Source organism: Sycon ciliatum, chromosome 12 (genome assembly GCF_964019385.1).
Source record: "Sycon ciliatum chromosome 12, ocSycCili1.1, whole genome shotgun sequence".
Classification (NCBI taxonomy): domain Eukaryota; kingdom Metazoa; phylum Porifera; class Calcarea; order Leucosolenida; family Sycettidae; genus Sycon; species Sycon ciliatum.
The window spans coordinates 11,241,145-11,261,278 of record NC_088654.1 but is presented as its reverse complement, the minus strand read 5'-3'; the positions used below and the strand labels follow the sequence as shown (position 1 = coordinate 11,261,278).

The 20,134-nt window shown below is 48.9% G+C and overlaps 1 protein-coding gene across 1 annotated transcript in view; it reads left to right on the top strand.

The window, feature by feature from the left end:
- The window catches only part of LOC135828627 (huntingtin-interacting protein 1-like), a 37,526-nt gene that overhangs the window by 5,313 nt on the left and 12,079 nt on the right, over window positions 1-20,134 (top strand). The window contains exons 4-26 of the mRNA XM_065341045.1: window positions 1,031-1,090; window positions 2,462-2,545; window positions 3,366-3,442; window positions 3,780-3,841; window positions 4,485-4,567; window positions 5,313-5,367; window positions 6,802-6,859; window positions 7,413-7,488; window positions 7,976-8,059; window positions 8,524-8,570; window positions 9,019-9,103; window positions 10,196-10,237; window positions 10,891-10,920; window positions 11,558-11,615; window positions 15,678-15,766; window positions 16,272-16,340; window positions 16,809-16,880; window positions 17,194-17,373; window positions 17,600-17,707; window positions 17,990-18,061; window positions 18,759-18,866; window positions 19,490-19,561; window positions 19,764-19,871. Of these exons, the coding sequence (XP_065197117.1) occupies window positions 1,031-1,090; window positions 2,462-2,545; window positions 3,366-3,442; window positions 3,780-3,841; window positions 4,485-4,567; window positions 5,313-5,367; window positions 6,802-6,859; window positions 7,413-7,488; window positions 7,976-8,059; window positions 8,524-8,570; window positions 9,019-9,103; window positions 10,196-10,237; window positions 10,891-10,920; window positions 11,558-11,615; window positions 15,678-15,766; window positions 16,272-16,340; window positions 16,809-16,880; window positions 17,194-17,373; window positions 17,600-17,707; window positions 17,990-18,061; window positions 18,759-18,866; window positions 19,490-19,561; window positions 19,764-19,871 (1,779 nt within the window). The remainder of the gene's footprint in view (window positions 1-1,030; window positions 1,091-2,461; window positions 2,546-3,365; window positions 3,443-3,779; window positions 3,842-4,484; window positions 4,568-5,312; window positions 5,368-6,801; window positions 6,860-7,412; window positions 7,489-7,975; window positions 8,060-8,523; window positions 8,571-9,018; window positions 9,104-10,195; window positions 10,238-10,890; window positions 10,921-11,557; window positions 11,616-15,677; window positions 15,767-16,271; window positions 16,341-16,808; window positions 16,881-17,193; window positions 17,374-17,599; window positions 17,708-17,989; window positions 18,062-18,758; window positions 18,867-19,489; window positions 19,562-19,763; window positions 19,872-20,134) is intronic.

Sequence of the window (20,134 nt, the reverse complement as noted above, 5' to 3'; positions counted from 1 at the left end):
CCACCTGTCAGACCTGCCCATGGACCAAGGAAACGGTGGAAGGACTGTGTGTCGGTCGATCTTCGACATAACCAAATTGTGAACTGGTACCAGACCGCTAACACATCTCGCGTGGAATGGCGATGTAGATACCAAGACCAGGATAAGGAACTGGCCGCAGCAGCCCCCGTTGAGTGCCCCACCTGTGGAAAGGTCTGCTCTAGACCAAGTGATCTTAAGCGCCACAAGTGCACAGCGGAGCGTCGCAAGCCAGTCCATCAGCAGCGTGGTGCATGTCAATGCGCAGATTGTGGGAGATGGTACCGTAGCAGGGGTGGACTCGCTGTGCACAGGTGTCAGCCTGCCTCAATCGCTAGCCAGCCCGCTTCCGCTCCTTGTAGACCTCGCCAGAACCGCCCAACAACGGATGAACGTGCCAAGTTTCCACTAATGTGTCAGCACTGCTCTCGGAGATTTCGGCAGTCCAGGGACCTGACCCGGCACCGGTGTGTTTGCTCCTCTCCCTCCTCCCGCAATGGGACCACGTAACCTTTAAGGCAGTGGGTCGACAGGACAGGACAGGACAGTGTGTGTGTGTGTGTGTGTGTGTGTGTGTGTGTGTGTGTGTGTGTGTGTGTGTGTGTGTGTGTGTGTGTGCGTGTGTGTGCCAGAACAGAATTCTCATCTGAATGTTGGTAATGTTATGTGCAATGTGAGGCGGGAAGTGTTACGTAAGAGCGATGATGAAAGCTCGCGAAATGCGATTCAGAGCAGAAGTCAGCCTAGCGATGTCGTTACAACATATGTCTCGAGAGGGGGGGGGGGGGGGGGGGGGGGGGGTAGCCTAGGACTCTCGGGCATTCTCTTAGCTAATTTCAAAGTGTTTAAATCCACGTACCGGTACATGTACAGCTCTTTAATGTAGCGTACAGCCTTCCCCACAACTTAGGTCCGGACCTCAACTGGCCAATCGCAGAATTTCTGCAGTTAATGATTGTGCGAATTCCAGTCGTTCATAGTTTATGTTCTGTTGTCGTTTCTCCCGGTGCAGGTGATGAAGCAGTCCAAAGGTAGATACCAACAGATACTGCATCAGATGCGCTCAGGCTTTGTAAGTACTTGTACCAATATTCGTGTCCCCTGGCCGAACGTTATGCAATACTGCTCAATGAAATCCAGTCGTGTCACTCAAGGCTGCGCCTTGCATCGTTCCGTGGCCCGGTGTTTGCAGGTCTAGGGCTGCGCAACGCCCGGCGCGTACTTGAGTGACGCGACTGGATTTCATTGAGCAGTACGCTGTACTTACCGCGTTACTGTTGCTTATACAGTAAAACCTGGTTTAAGCGACCACCCCGCGGCGCAAGCAAAAGCGGTCCTTAAAGCCAGGCGGTCTTTAGAACCAGGTCCCACAGTGTCTGTGTAGAACTGTCGGTGCGTGGAAAAACGGTCGTTAAGAGCAGGTGGTCGCTAAACCCAGAGGTCGCTTACACCCGGTTTTACTGTAGGCATTCAGATTACGGGAGCAAATTACGGGTGAAGTTGAATTTCCATGGTGATGCAGCCGTGTTTCAAAAGGATAATGTACAATCTCTGATCAAACACGTCCGAGTCGTAGAAACGCGGTCACAGTCGGCCGTAGTATAAGTACGTACTCTGATAGAACACTCTCGTGCTTAGTACGGACGGACATTGCCCTGAGCGGGTGTATGACTCCGCACTGAAGTATGTTGGCATGAGAATCATCTTGGATACTACTAGTACGGACTCGGATGGAGAGCCACGGATAAATTTATAGAAAAGAAAAAAGAACCAAGAAACTACAAGTTATGCTATAAAATGTCCACTAACACCACCAGTTACTAAACAATCAGCTCATGCGATAACATTGGGGTGCGCATCCGAGATGTGCCCGAGCTGATCGCCAGTTAGTTGTAGAACGTCAGTACCGTCGGTCAGTGTCGTGCAATGTTATCGCATGAGCTGATTGTTTAGTAGCTGGTGGTGTTAGTGGACATTGTAGCGTAACTTGTAATTTCTTGGTCCTTTTTTCTTTTCTATGCTACAAGTAAGTGTACTTTCCTGTTGCCTCCCATGAGAGTACATCTCATCAGAGAGAGTTCCACAATATGTAGCTTGAAGGGGAAGTGCATCGATTTTTCAACTGGGGTTCGGATGAAAGACAATTCGATATGGGTTCGAATGGCATATCTCTCGCTGCATACGATAAGTCAAACTTGCCGAATCGCCATTTTATTGTGTGATCCATGTTGCCATAGCGACCAGCGCAGTGATGACGCGCATTCTGCTTAGCTCCGGGGGAGAGAGACGGTCGATCACTGCGGAATTTTGTCATCGTTCAATTGTCTTATTGTGTTCATGATGTGAAAGATGTGCTGTGTTCAATGCCGTGCGTGCGTGCAAGCCTACGCGTGCACACTTATGCACATACATGGTGTTTGTGTGTGTGTGTTTGTATGTACAGGACTTTATCGACGACCATGGTTACTGCAAACTGACTGGCAGCTACATCAAATTCCTCCTGGAGAAAGTCGACCTCCACTTGAATGTACGCTGTTTGCTTCTGTGTTGTTTTTCAATCTTTATTCTCATGTTTTCCTGTGACCAATAAGGGTTTGTTGTTTGGGGTTCGTAGCACCCTTGAAAACCCTGGAAACGAATCTTCGCCGGGAATTCCCTGAAATCCCCTTAGATTTTTGTATTTTATAAAAAATATCCCCCTTGAATCTCGTGAAATTTGTTTTCCAGGTGCCGTGACTGGGTAGACTTACGTACTACTTGGAGACTGACTTTACAGGTGCCTTACTTTCCCGAATCTAAGTCACACCTTTTCACACTATACTTCACGGCCAACTTACAATCGAGCATGATCACTACTGAAGTGAGTATATTGAAATGATATGACATGGACCTGGAAAGGGGGGGGGGGGGGGATTTACAATCGAGTGCGACTTACAGTCGGGGGAATACGGTAGGTGAGCGTAGATCTACGAGTGCCGGTCCGGTCGCCTTGGTCATGAGAGTCGACGGCCTCAGCAGCGTAGCTCGAGTGCGGGTGTAGATATTTACGTTATTTTGCGTTTAAGCCTTTGAATAGAGCTCCTCGACGTACAGCAAAACCTGTCAAGGCGACCACCTGTCCCAGAAGACCACTGCAATCAGGAGCAAGGGATGCTATTTCCAGTCAAATGACCCTGGATAAGGAGACCACCTGGTAACGGAGACCACGTTTTACGTCCCTTGAGTGGTCATCTTACACAGGCTTCACTGTACTCAACTTGTTTTTGCTGCTGTAGCTGTAGCGATTTCTGTTGGAAATCTTCTGAAGATCGAAGAGTTTGTGTTCTGTTTTCTGTGTGGCACTTCAGAATGAGTTCTTGCCAGGCTTGATCCGAGAAGATGGAATTCAGCTGACTATATTCAAGAAGCCCAACATGGATTTGCTGTGAGTTTCAATGTCGGCACTTGTTTTATGCGTGTGTGGCGCTGATTAAGCGGTTGTGTGTGGCTGTTGTGTTTCCACCACCCTGTGGTCAGTGGCTGGTGTAATCCTGCCATGTGGTCAAGCGAGGCTGGTGTATAAACCTATTGCCCATTGCCCAACGTGGATGTGTTTGTCTTTGGGTTTTTGAGCCTAATCTCATTGATTTCTCCGCTCGTCACGACATGTGCGTGCGTGCGTCCACGTGTGTGTGTGTGTGTGTGTGTGTGTATGTGTGTCCACGTGTGTGCGTGTGTGCATGTGCCTGTGTGCTTGCATGCTTGTGGAAATCTCTGTCCAGGTTTGAGCTTCTCACTACGTTGCTGACATACTTAGAAACACAAGTAGAGTTTGTCACCCAGAGTAAGTGGAAATGTGTTTGTGTGCATGTGTTTCTATGCGTGTGTGTGTGTGTGTGTGTGTGTCTTCAAAAAGCTGTGTGGTGGATACCAGGCTAAAAATAGTGGCAGTCAATTCATCAGCCTTGCAAGCTGTTGAATGGTGTAATCCCAGCACAAGTTGCTATGTCTAACATAGCTGTTCGCTATCATCGCTTCCGCGATGGGCATGTCTGAGGTCTGAGGTGTGTTTGTGTGTGTGCGTTCGTGCGCGCGCGCGCGTGTGTGTGTGTGTCGGGGGGGGGGGGGGGGGGGGGAGGTGTATGCTGTCATTGAGTGACATTTAGCTTGGCTCTTTCTTGATTTGTCTCATGTAGTGTGTGGCCTAAGACTTGCCCATCCATCTTGTTGTCTTTAAGTCCTTGTTTCTCTCTGTGTCTAACACACACACACACACACACACACACACACACACACACACACACACACACACACACACACACACACACACACACACACACACACACACACACACACACACACACACACACACACGCGCGCGCGCGCGCGCGCACACACACACACACACACGCACACCCTCCCATTTGTTTGGTCTTATTTGTCTTCTACATGTTATGTGCGTTACTTCTTGTTCTCTCCTCTGTCAGTTCTCGGTCGATTAGATCCCAGCGCCAAGCTGCCCACGTCACACACGCACTGCGTCATTCATCCGCTTCTTAGTCTCATTCCCGTAAGCGTCCATATATAGCCGGTGTCTACTCTTACCTTGGAGTCCACTACAGTGGCCCCTTTGTTGTCCGGCACCATTTGTGCTACGGAATTTCCGCTGCATTAGAGAGGGTGCTGGATTAGCAAATCTGATTTACTGCTGTAATGTGTATGAAGAGGACATTTTGGCTGCTGAAAATTGTGCTGGTTTATGGACGGTGCTGGTTTTTAGAGGGTGCTGGATTAAAGAGGGTGCTGGATTAAAGAGGGTGCTGGATTATAGAGGGTGCTGGATTAAAGAGGGTGCTGGATTATAGAGGGTGCTGGTTTATAGAGGGTGCTGGTTTATAAAGTGCTGGATGACAGAGGGACGACTGTGCCTTGCTTTGCAGCAGTCACGTTTGTACACTGTAGTCTTGATCGATCTGTTTGTTGAGTGACTTGGGAAAGTTGGTTTTGTGACATGTTTGATGGGTCACAGAAGCTGCAATCTTGGATTGGAGTATTGTACTTCAGCAGCATGACATGTGCCGTTGATTTTGTCCTGTCTGTCTCTTGCCCCGAAATTGACGCACGCACCGAAGTGCACATTCCCAAACTCATGTGTGGAGTCGCATGCTGGTACTTTTACTGAAGCCATCCATTCTTTGCTCGTTGTGGTGCTGGTTGCGGTATTGCTGCTGCTGCTGACACCGTTGACGTGGCTGCTGCTTCTGCTCTTGTTGTCATTATCTTCATTGTCATCGCTGTCGTTGCATCCGCTACAGGAATCATTTGACACCTGGATGGTCATTCAGGAGACCTACGTCGTTCTAACCAACAGTAAGTTCCGCCTAGTGTATGAGCAGCACTCCGACCAGGCCTGTGAGTCTACAGATTTTCGGCCGTTTCAAATTTCGGCCTCCCAGGGCTAAAACCCATTTTGGCCGCTTCAAATTTTCGGCCTGTACAGTCAACTTCGCTTGTAACGACACTCGGCGGGGCATCAGAAAAGTGTCCTTGTTCGCGAAGTGTCGTTATAGCCGAAGTCTCATTATATGTGTCACTGTTGGATGGGACTTTGCTCCGGGCATGAAAATTATGTCGTTATTGGCGAATTGTCGTTATATCCGCAGTCGTTATTCGCGAATTGTCGTTATATCCGCAGTCGTTATTAGCGAATTGTCGTTATATCCGCAGTCGTTATTAGCCAAGTTGACTGTATACCGTCAATGTTTACATTGAACATTGCAGAACAAAATTTCGGCCGCAACAAATTTTCGGCCTAACATGACCAGGCCGAAAACAGCCGAAACTAAATATGCGCCGAATATTTGTTGACTTTAATAAAAAATTAATAATAATAGGGGCCGTCCGTAAATATCGATATTTTTTCAAGATGATATTTGTTCATATCTCCCCGGACCCCCTCCCTCCCCCCCCTCAAAACGAACATACACACGTTTATGCAGGGTATCCGTATTTTTTAATGAAGTGTAGTCTCCTCGAAAAACGTGACCAACAGGAACTCCAAATTCAACATACATGTACACCAAGGTTTACATTCACAGTCTCTCAACCTTGCCATGGCTGTGTTCTTGGGGTTTGACTTTCACTTTGTGTAGGTATCAATTGCATGTTTGCACAGTGCCCGCCCAAAGTTAGAGATCGATATATCAATATATATCAATATAATATATTATATCAATATAAGAGACGAACAGGGACCAACCCCCCCCCCCCCCCCCCCAAACGAACGAATATCTTCTCTAAAAAAATATCGATATTTGTGGACGGCCCCTTACAGTAGTCTAGGTTCATGTGTGTAAGTTTTGCATCCAATGGTGACCGAGTGTGTACTCTGGTCTGTCTGCTTGTTCATGGATGTTGCTAGGCAACCCTCTATCAAAAGCAGGATGTCCGCAACACCAATAGTCAGCTGCGTTGAAATGTGTGTACATATTCAACCACCCAGCAGTTCACAAGGAAGACGATACAGAGGAGAATGAAGGGCTCATATCCTTAATCTGTGGACAGAACTGTTTCGTCCTTTGTGGACTCATCAGCACAGCACAGAGAAAATGAAGGGCCCATGAAGGATGCCCGTATATAATGTGGGAGCATTGAAATGTAATGCACCTTTACATTCCTTGAGAATGCCAGAGGGCAAGGGCCAATGTAATTTGAGTAGCCACAATTTGCCCTGCATGTGTGCATGTGTGCACGTGTGCCTGGAACAGATCTGGTTTGCGTTCTTTGTTTGTCATCTCACTGCAGAGTTGGACTCCGAAACGCTGAAAGGCCACAGAGAGCGAGCGTTGGCTTCGCGATCAAAGTAAGTCTGTGTTTATTGTTGTTGTTATTATTATTATTTGAAGTAAAAGTGGGGAGGCTTCCTGCAGTTTCATAAACAGTTTACTTACTCATTTCACAATATTACAACGTTTCTGCAAATTGCCTTCAGCAGGTTCACAATTGTGAACCTGATGAAGGCAATTTGCCGAAATGTTGTCATGTTGTGAAATGAGTTGAGTTATCGGGATTCCCCAAAGGCCGAAGCCTAAATCAAGGGGGTCTCCGAGAATACATATTGGTGTGATATACATGTTGCTGCTGCTGCTGTTGAAATTCTAGCCAGTTGGTTCTTCGGCGCATCGTTCTTTGGTGCCCGACGGTGCCGTACATGTGTATCGGTGGCAAGAGAGCCAATCCAGAGACGGTGGTACGCTGTCGCTCAGTCAGTGAAGCTCGTACAGTAGCTATATCATTCCCAAAACATAGCGGTTGCGTGCATCCGTGTGCAGTAAAACCTTGGAGGGTTTAAAAAGTACGTCATGGTTTGTTTGGTGTATGCGTTCTGTGCATGGATGTTGTCCTTGTACTTGTAGGCTTTCTTCTGGACTGACAGCTACTACTCAGCTCAGTTACGTCATGTCAATCCTTGTCAAGATTCCCGTGCTGCCGGTAAGTACATGTACATGGACAGTGTGTTACTGCCACTGGTGATCTTGGCAGCTGCTGCTCTACTGCTGTTGCCGCTGATGCTGTTGATCTGCTGTTGCTATTGATGTTGATCTGCTGCTGATGCTTCTGCTGCTGATGCTGCTGCTGCTCCTGCTGCTCCTGCTGCTGCTGTTGCTGTTGCTGTTGATCTGCTGCTGATGCTTCTGCTGCTGATGCTGCTGCTGTTGCTGCTGCTGCTGCTGCTGCTGCTGATCATGCTGCTGTTGTTGCTGTTGATCCTGCTGCTCTTGATAATGTTGCTGTTGCTGCTATTACCGTTGCTACTGACTTTGCTGTCGTTGTTGCTGTACCTGTTGTTGCTGTTACTACTGCCACCAACACCGCTGGTATAGTGGTAGCAGTCCCTGGAACTGCTGGTCTGAAGTTGCCATGTTTTACCTTGCTCACCATGTGTTTCTGTACCACTTCTACTATTTTTCTGTTGCAGAATTTGCCCGAGGCATTTACCAAGCCGAAACCCGTCGAACAGCCGCGGAAAGTGGAATTACCGCAACCCGTCGATGCCCGACATGTTAGTATCTGGTGGTGTTTGCGTGTGTCGGCGTGTGTGTATGTGTGTGTGTGCGTGTGTGTGTGCGCGCATGTGTGTGCGTGTGTGTGTTGGTGTGTGTGTGTGCGCGTGGGGGGGGGGGGGGGGTACTAGGGCTATGCACGGGCGGTCTAGTAGTTTGCGAAAGCCCTGATCCTGTTTTACAGAGGTACATGGATCTGTGCTGTTCATGTATATGGGCATCTCATGTTTGATTTTCCACGATTTCTAGGTTATATTTTGGTGGTGGTGTTGGTGACGAAGTCCTTTGGCCATTGTTTGTGTTTGCATGTGTGTGCGTGCATGTGCATGTGTGTGAGTGCATGTGGATGTGTGCGTGTGCGCACATATGTGTGCATGTGTATGTGTTTATGTGCGTTTGTGTTTGCGTGTGTGCATGTGTGCACGCGATGCTTGTGCATGTGTTCGTCATTGCATCTCTGCAGACCTTCAATCGGAGGTTCTCGACCAAGTTTGACTTCCAGTCGGGCCCGTACGTACCACTCACGTGACTGTAGTTTCTCGTTTGTTTGTGTGCATGCGCGTACTGCACTCATGCATGTACAGCGCTGCTCAATGAAATCCAGTCGGAGTCACTCGAGTACACGCCGAGCACTGCGCAGCCCTAGACCTGCGAACACTGGGCTGCGAAATAGTGCGTGCGGGGTGCTAACTTGACTCGCGCGACCGCGTTTCATTGAGCAGCACGGTATGTGTGGTCGGGAGTCCCGTGACTTTTTTTCTTATTTCTATCAGCCGATCTTGTTTTTCTGTGTATGTCCATGATGGAGCTTGTCAGACTGCCGTTCGTTACGGCAGTGAAACAGACGATCTCTTCTTGTTCCTCGTTGACGAATATGACTTCGCCAAGGCGGATGTTTGTGTGTTTGTTTTTTCGTTCGTGTCCATTTCTGCCTCGTCGTGTTTGTTTACCGTTGCAGCAACGAACGTCAACTGCAAGCCAACGCACGGCAGATTGCTGAGCTCAATGCCCAGATTGAGAAGCTGAAAGCCGAGCGAATGGAGGTGCGTATCGGTGTCGGAGCTGCTGCTGCTGCTGCTGTTTGTGGGTGGGAGGGGAGGGGAGGGGGGGGGGGGGTCGTAGCCATGGCTGCGTGTCTTGAACTGTTGATCTGTTGGGTACGCTCATACCTCGGGTTATCCGGACCCCGAAGTTACGGGCACTTCGGTCTACCGGGCAGGCACCCTTTGGGCGAGTCACAGCGGAAATATTACTACTCTTTTGTCACTTTTGTGGAAATAGTGACGCCTTTCCGCATCAAAATGTATGTGATTCGGAGTTACGGACATTTCATAGTTATGGGCAGTGCCCAGTCCCTGACCGCCCGGATAAACGAGGTATGAGTGCATTTGGTTTGGTACACGTCTCTGCTGCCCGGGGGTGGGGGGGGGGGGGGGTACATCCCTGCTGCCAGGGGGTGGGGGGGGGGGGGGGGGAGGGAGGGTATGCCCCTGCTGCCCATGGAGGAGGGGGGGGGGGGGTACATACCTGCTTCCCATGGGGGGGGGGGGGGTATATCTCATCAGATTTGTTCCCCTGTGGCTAGCTCACCATCTGTGTTCCTTTAGAACTGTAACATGGAAAAATGTGGTCACAAGTTATGCGATCGAGTCCACCAACTATACCAGACTTTTGAACACAGTCAGACGTGCACAATCGAGCACCAAACCTACCAGGAGTACTGAGACATTCCACGGCATGACATTCTTTCCTTGGCTCACCATCTGAGTTCCTTTAGAACTGTATGGAAAATAAACTTTTTGTTGTTGCTATCTAACTGGTTATCTGAGGTGCTTATACGCATGCACACTCGGTCCTCATGTCTTCCTTGCATTTGGCAAATGCTGGTTTCTGTACATCGTATATCGTGTAATTACTTAGCGTTATTTGCAATGAATAAAAGGGGGTTTGTCAACTGACAGCCACTCTATTCAGTTGCAATTTTTTGTGAATAGCAACTGAATAGAGCGGTTGTCAATTGACAATCTCCCTTTTCGTCGTAACGCAGTTGTGTGATGTCCACACATTTCTTGGTTATTTTCAATAATAAAATAAATAAAATCTACCTGTTTGTGCGTGTGTGTTGCTGCCTGCAGGATCACCAGCGTCTGTTTGATGCCAAGAACGAGACTCAGATGGTAGGTGACCTAACGGCAACGGTACACTGCAAACGTGCTTGGGCAGTGCAGATCAGACATGCCGTGTTTCGGCCATACATGGAACTTGCTTGTGGATGTAATTAGTAATTACCTCGTGACGCCAGCCAGCGTTGTAGTGTTGTAGACTGTGTGCACAATGAATTAATGATGTCATAGACCGCATACACGATTGTCTTAGTGATGTCATTGGTGCACATTTCCCGGACGAAATCAGGGCTGGCTTTGAAGAGATGATTGCCGTTGTTTTGGTACTTGGCGGATCAGTGCAACCTCCATTTTGTCTAGCAGATTTGTACGCACTTTGTTATGTGCACCCGGTGAATTTGATCGTTGTTATGCTGAGCGTGCCTTCTCTCCTGGCATGACTGTTTGGTGTACGTGGTGAGGGCCATGCCAGTGACTGTCGCTACTTTACTGACTGTCTGCAATTTTCCTCCTTTGGTGGTGGTGGTGGTGGTGTGCGTGTGTGTGTGTGTGTGTGTGTGTGTGTGTGTGTGTGTGTGTGCGCGCGCGCTTGTGTGTGTGTGCGTATGTGTGCCCGTGTGAGCACAATCTTATCCTGGCTTTGTGCTGTATGTGTGTGTGTGTGTGTGTGTGTGTGTGTGTGTGTGTGTGTGTTTTCTCCTGCGCAGCTGAAGAACGAGATTGCTGAGATGAAGCGGGTGAGCTTTGTGCTTCCTGTGCTGTTACTAACATAATTGAGAATTTGACCTTGGATATGAATATAGATTTTACTGACCTTGGATGCACCGTGGTATGTTGGACTGAAGTTTCTGCATGGATTGATTTTGCGGAAATTTAATAGTGGATACTGGATAGCATGTACAGTTCTGGCCAGAGAAATCCAACCTCATGAATAGTTTAGCACCCCGTTTGAGTGCAGTGAATGGGATTTTCGTTCTTTGACCACTTTGTGGTGGGTCTGATCTACTCGCCTCCCGCCGCTTTAGGAGCTGCATCTGCACCTTGATCCGTGAAGAGTGGTGGCGTTCCTACGGATGCGGAAAACTCGGCCCCTAGCGGAGTCTGACGTGAGCCGTGAATATTTGTTTTTTAGTGCACAGAACACTGTGTGTAGTGTTAAGGTTGCGTAGCGCCCAGCGCTTCTTTTTTGTTCGTGACGTTGGGTTTCTCTGGCAAGTACTGTTTGTGATATTTGATTTTTTTGGGGCTACTTCGGACTTGGGTTCTCTGGTCACTGGGCTGCTTAGCTCTGTGTGTATGTTGTTGATGGATGGTCTGTGTGTCTGTCTGTGTGTCTGTCTCGCTGTCTGTCTGTTTGTTTGACGCCGGATGCAGGAAAATGCCGAGCTCAAAGACCAGGTCGAAGTGCATACGGCCAGCATGGAAACGAGCGGTGAGTTCTCCCTGCTTGTTGGTCGCATGTGTGTGTGCATTGGTGGGGTGGGGGTGGTGGAGGGGTGCTGGTGCTGCTGATGGTGATGGTGGTGGGGGGAGGTTCCCACTGAAAACCGTACTAATGTCCTGCAGTGGTGGCAAAGGCAACTACAGTCCATTTCCAAACTATAGACGCGCAGTGTTTTTGAAATATTTCAAATTTGGCTGGAACTTTTTGAGAATGGTTTTCGGAATATTGCTCAGGTCCGCTCCACAATTACTCTCATTATAGTTTCTAAACGATTGGATAACAGACGCCCAATTTGGAAAAATTTATGCACAAAGTGATCACAGATTTTATGTGGTATAGATGCTGGCATAACGTTTTTTGCCTAGGTACGCGTCTATAGTTTTGAAATGGACCGTAAAATTCAACATGAAAATAAAAGAGTTGGTGGACAAGCCATTGGTCAGCCAGTCTCATCGTAAAGGACTTGAAAAGAGGGGATTTTGAAAGGATCGATGATCTGGCCAGTGGGAACTGGAGAGAACATCTAGTAGGCGAGCTATTACTGTAAAACATGTAATTTTAGGTGCATTAACATTTCGGTGTCAGGGACCTGCCAGGTTTCAGGTGTAATTTAGAATTAGGTGACCAGCATTCCCTTCACATACAGTGCATACTCTAGTGCCTTAGGTGTAATTTAAATTTAGGTGCCTGGTTTCTCTACCGAAATCGCCGACGTTAAAGTTACACCGAAAATGACGTGTTTTACAGTATTAAACCAGCTTGAATGCGCTTAATACGATGAATGAATTTGCATGCCGAGTGGGGAAAGCGTTCTGAGAGACGGGAAGAGGAAGCCTAAATGTATGGCGTCTGAGGGGAGATTAGAGGGGGCATACGAAGCTAGCAATTTACGGTGCGTGACTTCTAACGGATGCATAAGAGCGGAGGATAGACCGGAGGACCAAACGAGAGAGCAGTAATCAAACAAAGCGAGAACATAGGTGTGATATACATGTATGTGCAGGGTTCTAGCCAGGTCAAAATAGTAGGGGGTGGGCATGGGAAACAGTTACCCTATATCTCATTTTTCCACTTTCCAATATTGTCTTGCCACGCCAAATGCAACGTATATGGGGCGAATCCCTGACTTCACCCCAGACAAATGTGCCTTTAGGAACCCTCTATGCATGAAAAACACGAAAATCGGAAAATGAGTAGGGGGCGGCAATTTTTCACAGGGGGCGCGCAAACAGAGTAGGGGGGCGCTGCGCCCCCCCCCCCCCCCCCCTACCCCCCTTTGGCTAGAACCCTGATTTGTATTCGACAAGACACCAACCGTGGTCAGGTGCAGATGGGAAATGTGAGAAGAAATGCAGCCTATAGCGGAGCAAACTCGCTGTTCGATGATGTTACGTCTGAGTCCCAGGACAAGCGTTCATCAAGAAATATACAGTCGTCCCTCTCTAATCCAGCACTTTATAAACCAGCACAATTTTCAGTACCCAAAATGTCCTCTTCATGCACATTGCAGCAGTAAATCCGATTTTTGCTAATCCAGCACCCTCCCTAATCCAGCAGATTTTCCGTGGCACAAATGGTGCCGGATTATAGAGGGAGCACTGTACGAAGGTGTTTGTGATGTTTATCTATGCTGATAGCAATGGGATTGTCAGGGAAAGTTAAAACGTTTAGTCTTTTAAAGGAGGGTGAGGTCTCTGGAGGGTCGTGGGGGGGGGGGGGGGGGGGATACAAAGGATTATCGTTTTCGATACATTTGGGCAGAGTTTCCACTTCGACATCCAGCGCACAACTTGGTTAATATGGTATTGTAGCAAGTCGCGGGCTTCTAATAAGCCTGGCTCGGTTATATCAAGCGACGCATCGTCCGCGTAGAGTGACGTATGCTCCGAAGATGCCGAATCTTTACCATGTAGAATGAACAACAGAGTATGTATGTGTATACAACGGGCACACCAGGAAGGCCTCCTGGGGTCCAGGTGCCGGTGTTTGTCCTGGGGGGCCAGGGCAGGTCACGGGCACAGTTGCTGAACTATTACTTTGCCACGCAACACAAACGAGGCGACGGATCCCAGCGGGTCGAACACTTTGGCAACTGCTTTGGGGCTGGCTAGGACTGAACAAGTTGTGTGTGTGTGACACGTCTCGTGTCGTACTCCATGTTTTAAACACACACACGGTGTGCAACGTTTCCTCGAGTTTAACACACACACACACACAAAGGCCTCGTCAAGAAGGCCTGTAAAGTGCTTCCTTCAAGTGTAGGTGTGTTTGTTCTGGACGTCCAGGGCAGAGCACCGGCATGGGTGGCCAGGGCACGGACCTGGTCAGTCAGGGCAAGCATCGTGTATGTGACCGGTCTCACGGCGTGCTGCACGCTTGAAGCACACAGTGCAACGACGTTTCACAGCAAGAAGCAAGAAGGCCCGCTCGGTTGTATTTGCAGATGTGTTCATCTCTGGAAGCCCGGGGCAGAGCACAGGCATGGTCGGCTAGGACTGGACAAGCTGCGCTCATGATGCGACTTGTCTCACGTCCGACTCCGCGCTTGAAGCAAAACAGTGCAGCATTTCCTCGGTTTTGCATTCTTCTGCGATGCTGGTATCATGCTGGGCACGTGCCTCCGGCGGGTAACTTGTGCCGGTACTGGTGTGACTGGTGTCCCTGGCACCTGTTCTCCAAGTTCACGCTGGCCTTCCTTCAACATAGCCAATAGGGCTCCACAGAGGAAGTCACATTGACTCTTCAGTTTTGGCCTGCCGAGTTGTTTTGGTACAGGGTGTACATGTGCTGCGAGCTTATCAAACCACTTTGACGTGTACGGGCGGCCGTGTAGAAGCTCAGCATCTCGTCAATGCGGTCTACGCCGTCCGTGCACGGGTTGTAATCGTGGTCGAGTGCCCGTATCTGTGCTGACCACTCGTTCATGTGCTGCTCGCTCATGTCGCGCTGACCGGTGTCGATCACCGCGTCAGTGTGCACCGTGGAAAGAAAATGCCCCGTCTTCGTGTCCTCTAGTTGAACTACAACGCGGCCGTTGTGGGTGGCTTCTGTGGATGAACTCGCCTTTCGTGAGGCCGCTGTGGTCCACGAAGCGCCTTGGCAGGCCACGGCAGTTCTTCCTGCCAGTCGTACGTTTCTGTTCCCGTTGTCAGCCAGATACTTGGATGTGACGAACAAGAGAAATGTATAAAATGGGAAAGAGATGCATATGCAGTGAAACCTGTGACTAACGACCACCCCTTGGGGCCAGAGAAAGCGGTCTTTGGTGGCAGGTGGTCCTTAGTTAGAGGTTTGCACCGCACAACCATTATATGAATGTGAGACCGTCCGTGCCTGGCGAAGTGGTCTGTAGTACCAGGCTGATCGCTAGTCACGGTGGTCTGTAGTTACAGGTTTTTACAGTACTAGCAAGAGTACAAAACCCCCCAGAGTGTGCAACGCCTGATCCAGCTCTGCATAGGGTCTTGGTCGAGCGGAATCGGATCTTTGCGTCATAATACCGTACACATTTGAGGGGAACCCGGGGAGTCTCGGGTACTCTTGGATCAAAAACAATGGTGCCCTGCCTCGAGACCGGCCTTGCGCTGGTGTGGAGTGTACGCATGACATCAGAAGATCCGATTCCGCTCGACCAAGACCCTATGCAGAGCTGGATCGGCGTTGCGCACTCTGGGGGGTTATGTACTCTTAATGGAATCTGTATGCAAATAGCTGCATACTACAGTGCGTTTCAAAAATATAGACGCGTGATTTAAAAAAAAAACCATTAGGCCAGCATCTCTACCACATAAAATCTGTGATCACTTTCTGCATTAAAATTTGGAAATTGGGCGGTTGCTATCCGATCGCTTGAAAATCTGTATGGCAGTAATTGTGGGAAGGACTGGAGCAGTATTCCGAAAAAAAAACTCTCAAAAAACTCCAGCCGAATTTAAAATATTTCAAAAATACCATGTGTCTATATTTTTGTAATGGACTGTAGATAAATACTCACCTGTTGTTTGTCTGTCTGTGCACGTGTCACGCTTACTTGCCGTCTCTACTCTGCAGAGCACCTCGCGGCGGCCAATGCCAAGTTTACACGCCTGAAGGAGCTGTACACCGAGCTGCGAAACAATCACGTCGATCTTATCCGAGAGGTGAGTGCACTGGCGTGAGTGTGTGTGTGTGTGTGTGTGTGTGTGTGTGTGTGCGTGTGTGTGTATGTGTGTGCGTGTGTGTGTGTGCGCGTGTGCGTGAGTGTGTGTGTGCGTGTGTGCGTGCACGCGCGCGCGTGTGTGTGCGTGCACGCGCGCGCGTGTGTGTGTGTGTGTGTGTGTGTGTGTGTGTGTGTGTGTGCATCTGTATGTGGTATGTGCATGTGTGTGCGTGCGTGTGTCGGGGAGCATGCGCATGCCTCTTCTGAGGTAGTCCATGATTGTACTATTGTAGTTGATGCTTTCCGCCGAGAGAAGAAGACTTAGTGTAGAGTTGGCTATAGTAATACATGTACTGTCACTGCTATGCCATACTTCCAGGGGGGAGGGGAGAGTGAGTCAGGAGTGTTGACTGTTGGTTGACATTGCTTGACAATAAAAAACACACACACACACACAATATTCATTGTTGTGCATCCCACCTCCGTTTGTTTGTGCCTGCGTGCAGAAAGCGAAGGCAGAGAAGCAGGCGGCAACTCTGAAGGATCAAGTCGTGGACCTCGACGCCGAGAAAGAGGTGCGTACGGGCAATTGATATTCGACCCCCGTGTGTGTATGTGTGTGTGTGTGTGTACACGTGTGTGTGCGTGCGCGAATGTACGTGTGAAATTTCGATTTGTACAGCACGATTTTGTTTGTCTTTTCCTCGCAGTCTCGGCGATAACAAGTTCACTCAAGCTCTTTAAAAAATCTTGGTTTCTGTGAGCTCTTAAAACTTTGCTGCAAGAATTTTCTACAATGTAATTGATTGTTTGTTGTATGTGTGTTGTATGTGTGTTGTATGTGTGTTGTATGTGTGTTGTATGTGTGTTGTATGTGTGTTGTATGTGTGTTGTATGTGTGTTGTATGTGTGTTGTTGTATGTGTGTTGTATGTGTGTTGTATGTGTGTTGGGTGTGCTGTGTTGTACGTGTGTTGGATATGCTGTGTTGTACGTGTGTTGGATGTGCTGTGCTGTACGTGTGTTGGGTGTGCTGTGTTTTAGGCAGTAGCATCTTCCCTGGAGGCCGCACAACAGGAACAAGACGTGCTCAAGGACACTGTCCGTCGCATGGAGGTAAATCCGTCTACCGGTACCTCTTGGATAATGTGTGTTTAGGTGTGTGTGTGTGTGTTTAGGTGTGTGTGTGTGTGCGTGCGTGTGTTTGCGTGTGTATGTGCTCGCGCGCATGTATGTCCGCCTGGCTAAGTTTCACACGGACCGGTGATGCATTTAAAGTACTGCTCATGGGGTTGCTGGTGCACATTTTGAGTGTTCGGCTGAGCACACGAATGCGTGCAGCCATGCACGCCTACGCCTACATGGGAGTATCATTTCAGGTTGTCAATTGCCGCTTCTGTTCTTCTTATCTGGTCGTGTTTGATGACAGGAGCACATTTCTTCTATTGAAGAGCGATCGAGTGCCGCCGACAAAGAAGCTCAAGATCAAATCGAGTTACTGAATCAGGAGCTAAAGGAGCGCGAAGAGAAGCTTGAAAAGCTGAACATCGAGTTCACAACCGAGCAGGCGGAGAAGAAGAATGTCCAAGCACAGCTCGAACAGTCACAGGTGTGTGAGTGCTTGTGTGTGTGTGGGGGGAGGGGGGGGGGGGGGAGGGGGGAGGGTGCGCGCATGCGTGTGTGTGTGTGTATGTGTGAAGTTTTAGGTGTGTGTGTGCATGCGTGCGTGTGTATGTGCGTACATGCATGTATATTTGTTCGTGCGTATGTCCATGTGAAATCTTGTAATCTTATTCCTGTTTTTTTGGAATCTCCTTTCCGTGTGTGCCTTCCAGGGTCAAGCGGCAGATACGCAGACTAAATCTGACAGCCTCGAAGCCACCCTCAAGGAACAGATTGCAAACTTGGAGACACAGCTGCAGGATGGCAAGCAGAAGATCGAGGTAGGTGTGTGTTTCAGACTCCAATTTGTCTTTTGCTGCCAAGGAAAGGCACGAGGGGACAGGTCGTGACCTCCAACCTCCCATGACGTGTTGACATTTAAAGTGAAATATGGTTGAAACACTTGTTTGAATGCACACACACACACACAGTGAGTGAATGAGAGAGACAGGGAGACAGAGAGAAAGACTGGAATTGCCTGGTTATACAATGTACGACGTGTACACTGCATTCCTCTGTGTACCGGTATCTTATCTGCATGTGTGCGCTTGTGTGTGTTGCAGAAATTGCAAGTGGAATTCGAGACTGAACAAGGCGAAGCCAAGCGTCTTGGCGGCGAGCTATCTAATGCACAGGTTGGTGGATATGTGTGTGTCTGTCTGTCTGTCTGTGTGTGTGTGTATGTGTGTGTGTGTGTGTGTGTGTGTGTGTGTGTGTGTGTGTGTGTGTGTGTATGTATGTGTTAGACAGTTATCTGGCGCTTGTCTTGATCTGTTTCAATCAGAATCAGATCCGCTATCGTTGCTATAAAAGAGAAAATCTGTGGGTGCACATCCAGTGCATTTGCAGATTTGCGTGCTTCTCTTGCGACGGGCGTATACATGGTACATGGTACATGTGATGGTACATGGTACATGTGTGTGTGTGTGTGTGTGTGTGTATGTGGTGTAGACCAGGTGTACATTGGTGGTCGATTCACATGGCTTCGCCAGTTGTGTGGATTAGACAGTTATCTGGCGCAAGTCTTCATCTGTCTTATTCAGATCTTGTTCGCCATCGTTGCTATAAGAGAAAACCTGTGGTTGCACATCTAGTGCATTTGCAGATTGGCGTGCTTCTCTTGCGACGGGCGTATACATGGTACATCGTGTGTGTATGTGTTCATGAGTGTGCATGTGTGTGTCCATCACGTACTAACGTTATGTTGTTTTGCGCTTCTTAAAGTACATTATTTTATGTCAGTAGTGCTCCGTTTCTGGCAAACGGAGCATGTTTGAAAATGTCAGCAGTAAAACAAGTTTTGTTTTGCTACCTCTGTGCTTGCCTCCACAGGAGAATATCGTGCTGCTAAAGCAGAATTCCTCCAGTAAGGACAAAGAGCTGACGGAGAAGATCGAGTCGCTGCAAACACAGCTGTCCGAGCGACAACAAGAGATGGAGGTAAATTGCCTGAGTTGTGTGTGTGTGTGTATGCGTGTGTCTGTGTGTATGTCTATCTGTCTGGGGACGGTTTGAATTTTCCGAGCTCCCTCTGGTTGTCGAAAGTAGTTAGTTCCACGAGTCTTCTGGGGCGGCTCTGGTCCACCAGGGCCGTCCCAGGACATGTAATTCTCAGCGCAAGAGATTCAGGGCCAGCGCAACAAGAAGACGGGGTGTCAAACGATGGCACCACTTCTTGTTGCGCCTGAATCTCCCACTCGCGGCGGATTGGCAAACCCCCGAGTGAATGGAGACCAGCGCTTCAACAATCTGCCCAAGCACGGAGAGAGAGGAGGAGACGCTGCCTGATCCGCGTCGGATCCTGGAATGTTCGTTCTCTCGTTGAGAGCGAAGGGAGCATTGAAACGGCAAGTATTCAAAACAAGGTTGTTCAAGACAGGAAACTGGACCTCGTCATCTCATAACTACAATGACTCAGCTTGGACGTCGCTGGTGTACAATGTATGTCCAATGTCTGTCTGTCTGTATGTCTGTCTGTCTGTCGCCTTCTCTGCCATGTATTTTTTTCTGATATTGTCCATCTGTGTGTACCTGTGTATGTTTGTGTTTGTTTTTCTGGTTAGAAACTGACCGTGGAGTTCAGCACACAGCAGAGTGAGTCTCAGGAGCTGGCTAAAGAGTTGGCTGCTGCACAGGTACGTACTACGTGCTGCAACAACTTGTCATTGTACGATGTGGAATTCTCTGTGCTTTCCAGCCGTTTGGATGCTTGCTGGTTTGGCCGTGTTGTCTCGTGCCCGCTGTTAATTTGTTCACTTTGTGTGTGTGTGTGTGTGTGTGTGTGCACGCGTGTGTGTGTGCGTGTGTGTCCACGTGTGCTTGATTGCCGTGTTCCAGGAACTTACCATTACGATGAAGAAGGACGCCGACGAGCAAGAGAAGCTGTCTGTGGAGAAAATCGAGGGTCTGCACAAGCAGCTGAGCACACGGGAAGATGAGTATAAGGTATGGGCAGTGAACCCTGTCAAGGCGACCACCTGTCCCAGAAGACCACTGCAGCCAGGTTCATGGGATGCTATTTACAGTCAAATGACCCTGGATAAGGAGACCACCTGGTAACAGAGACCACATTTTGGAGGTCCCTTGAGCGGTCGTCTCAGACAGGTTTCACTCCACAGTCAGACCTCGCTTATCCGGTCCTCTTTTTAATCCGGAACCCTCGCCATCCGGAAGAAAATCGCTGGTTACCGATTTACAGCCTATGCCAT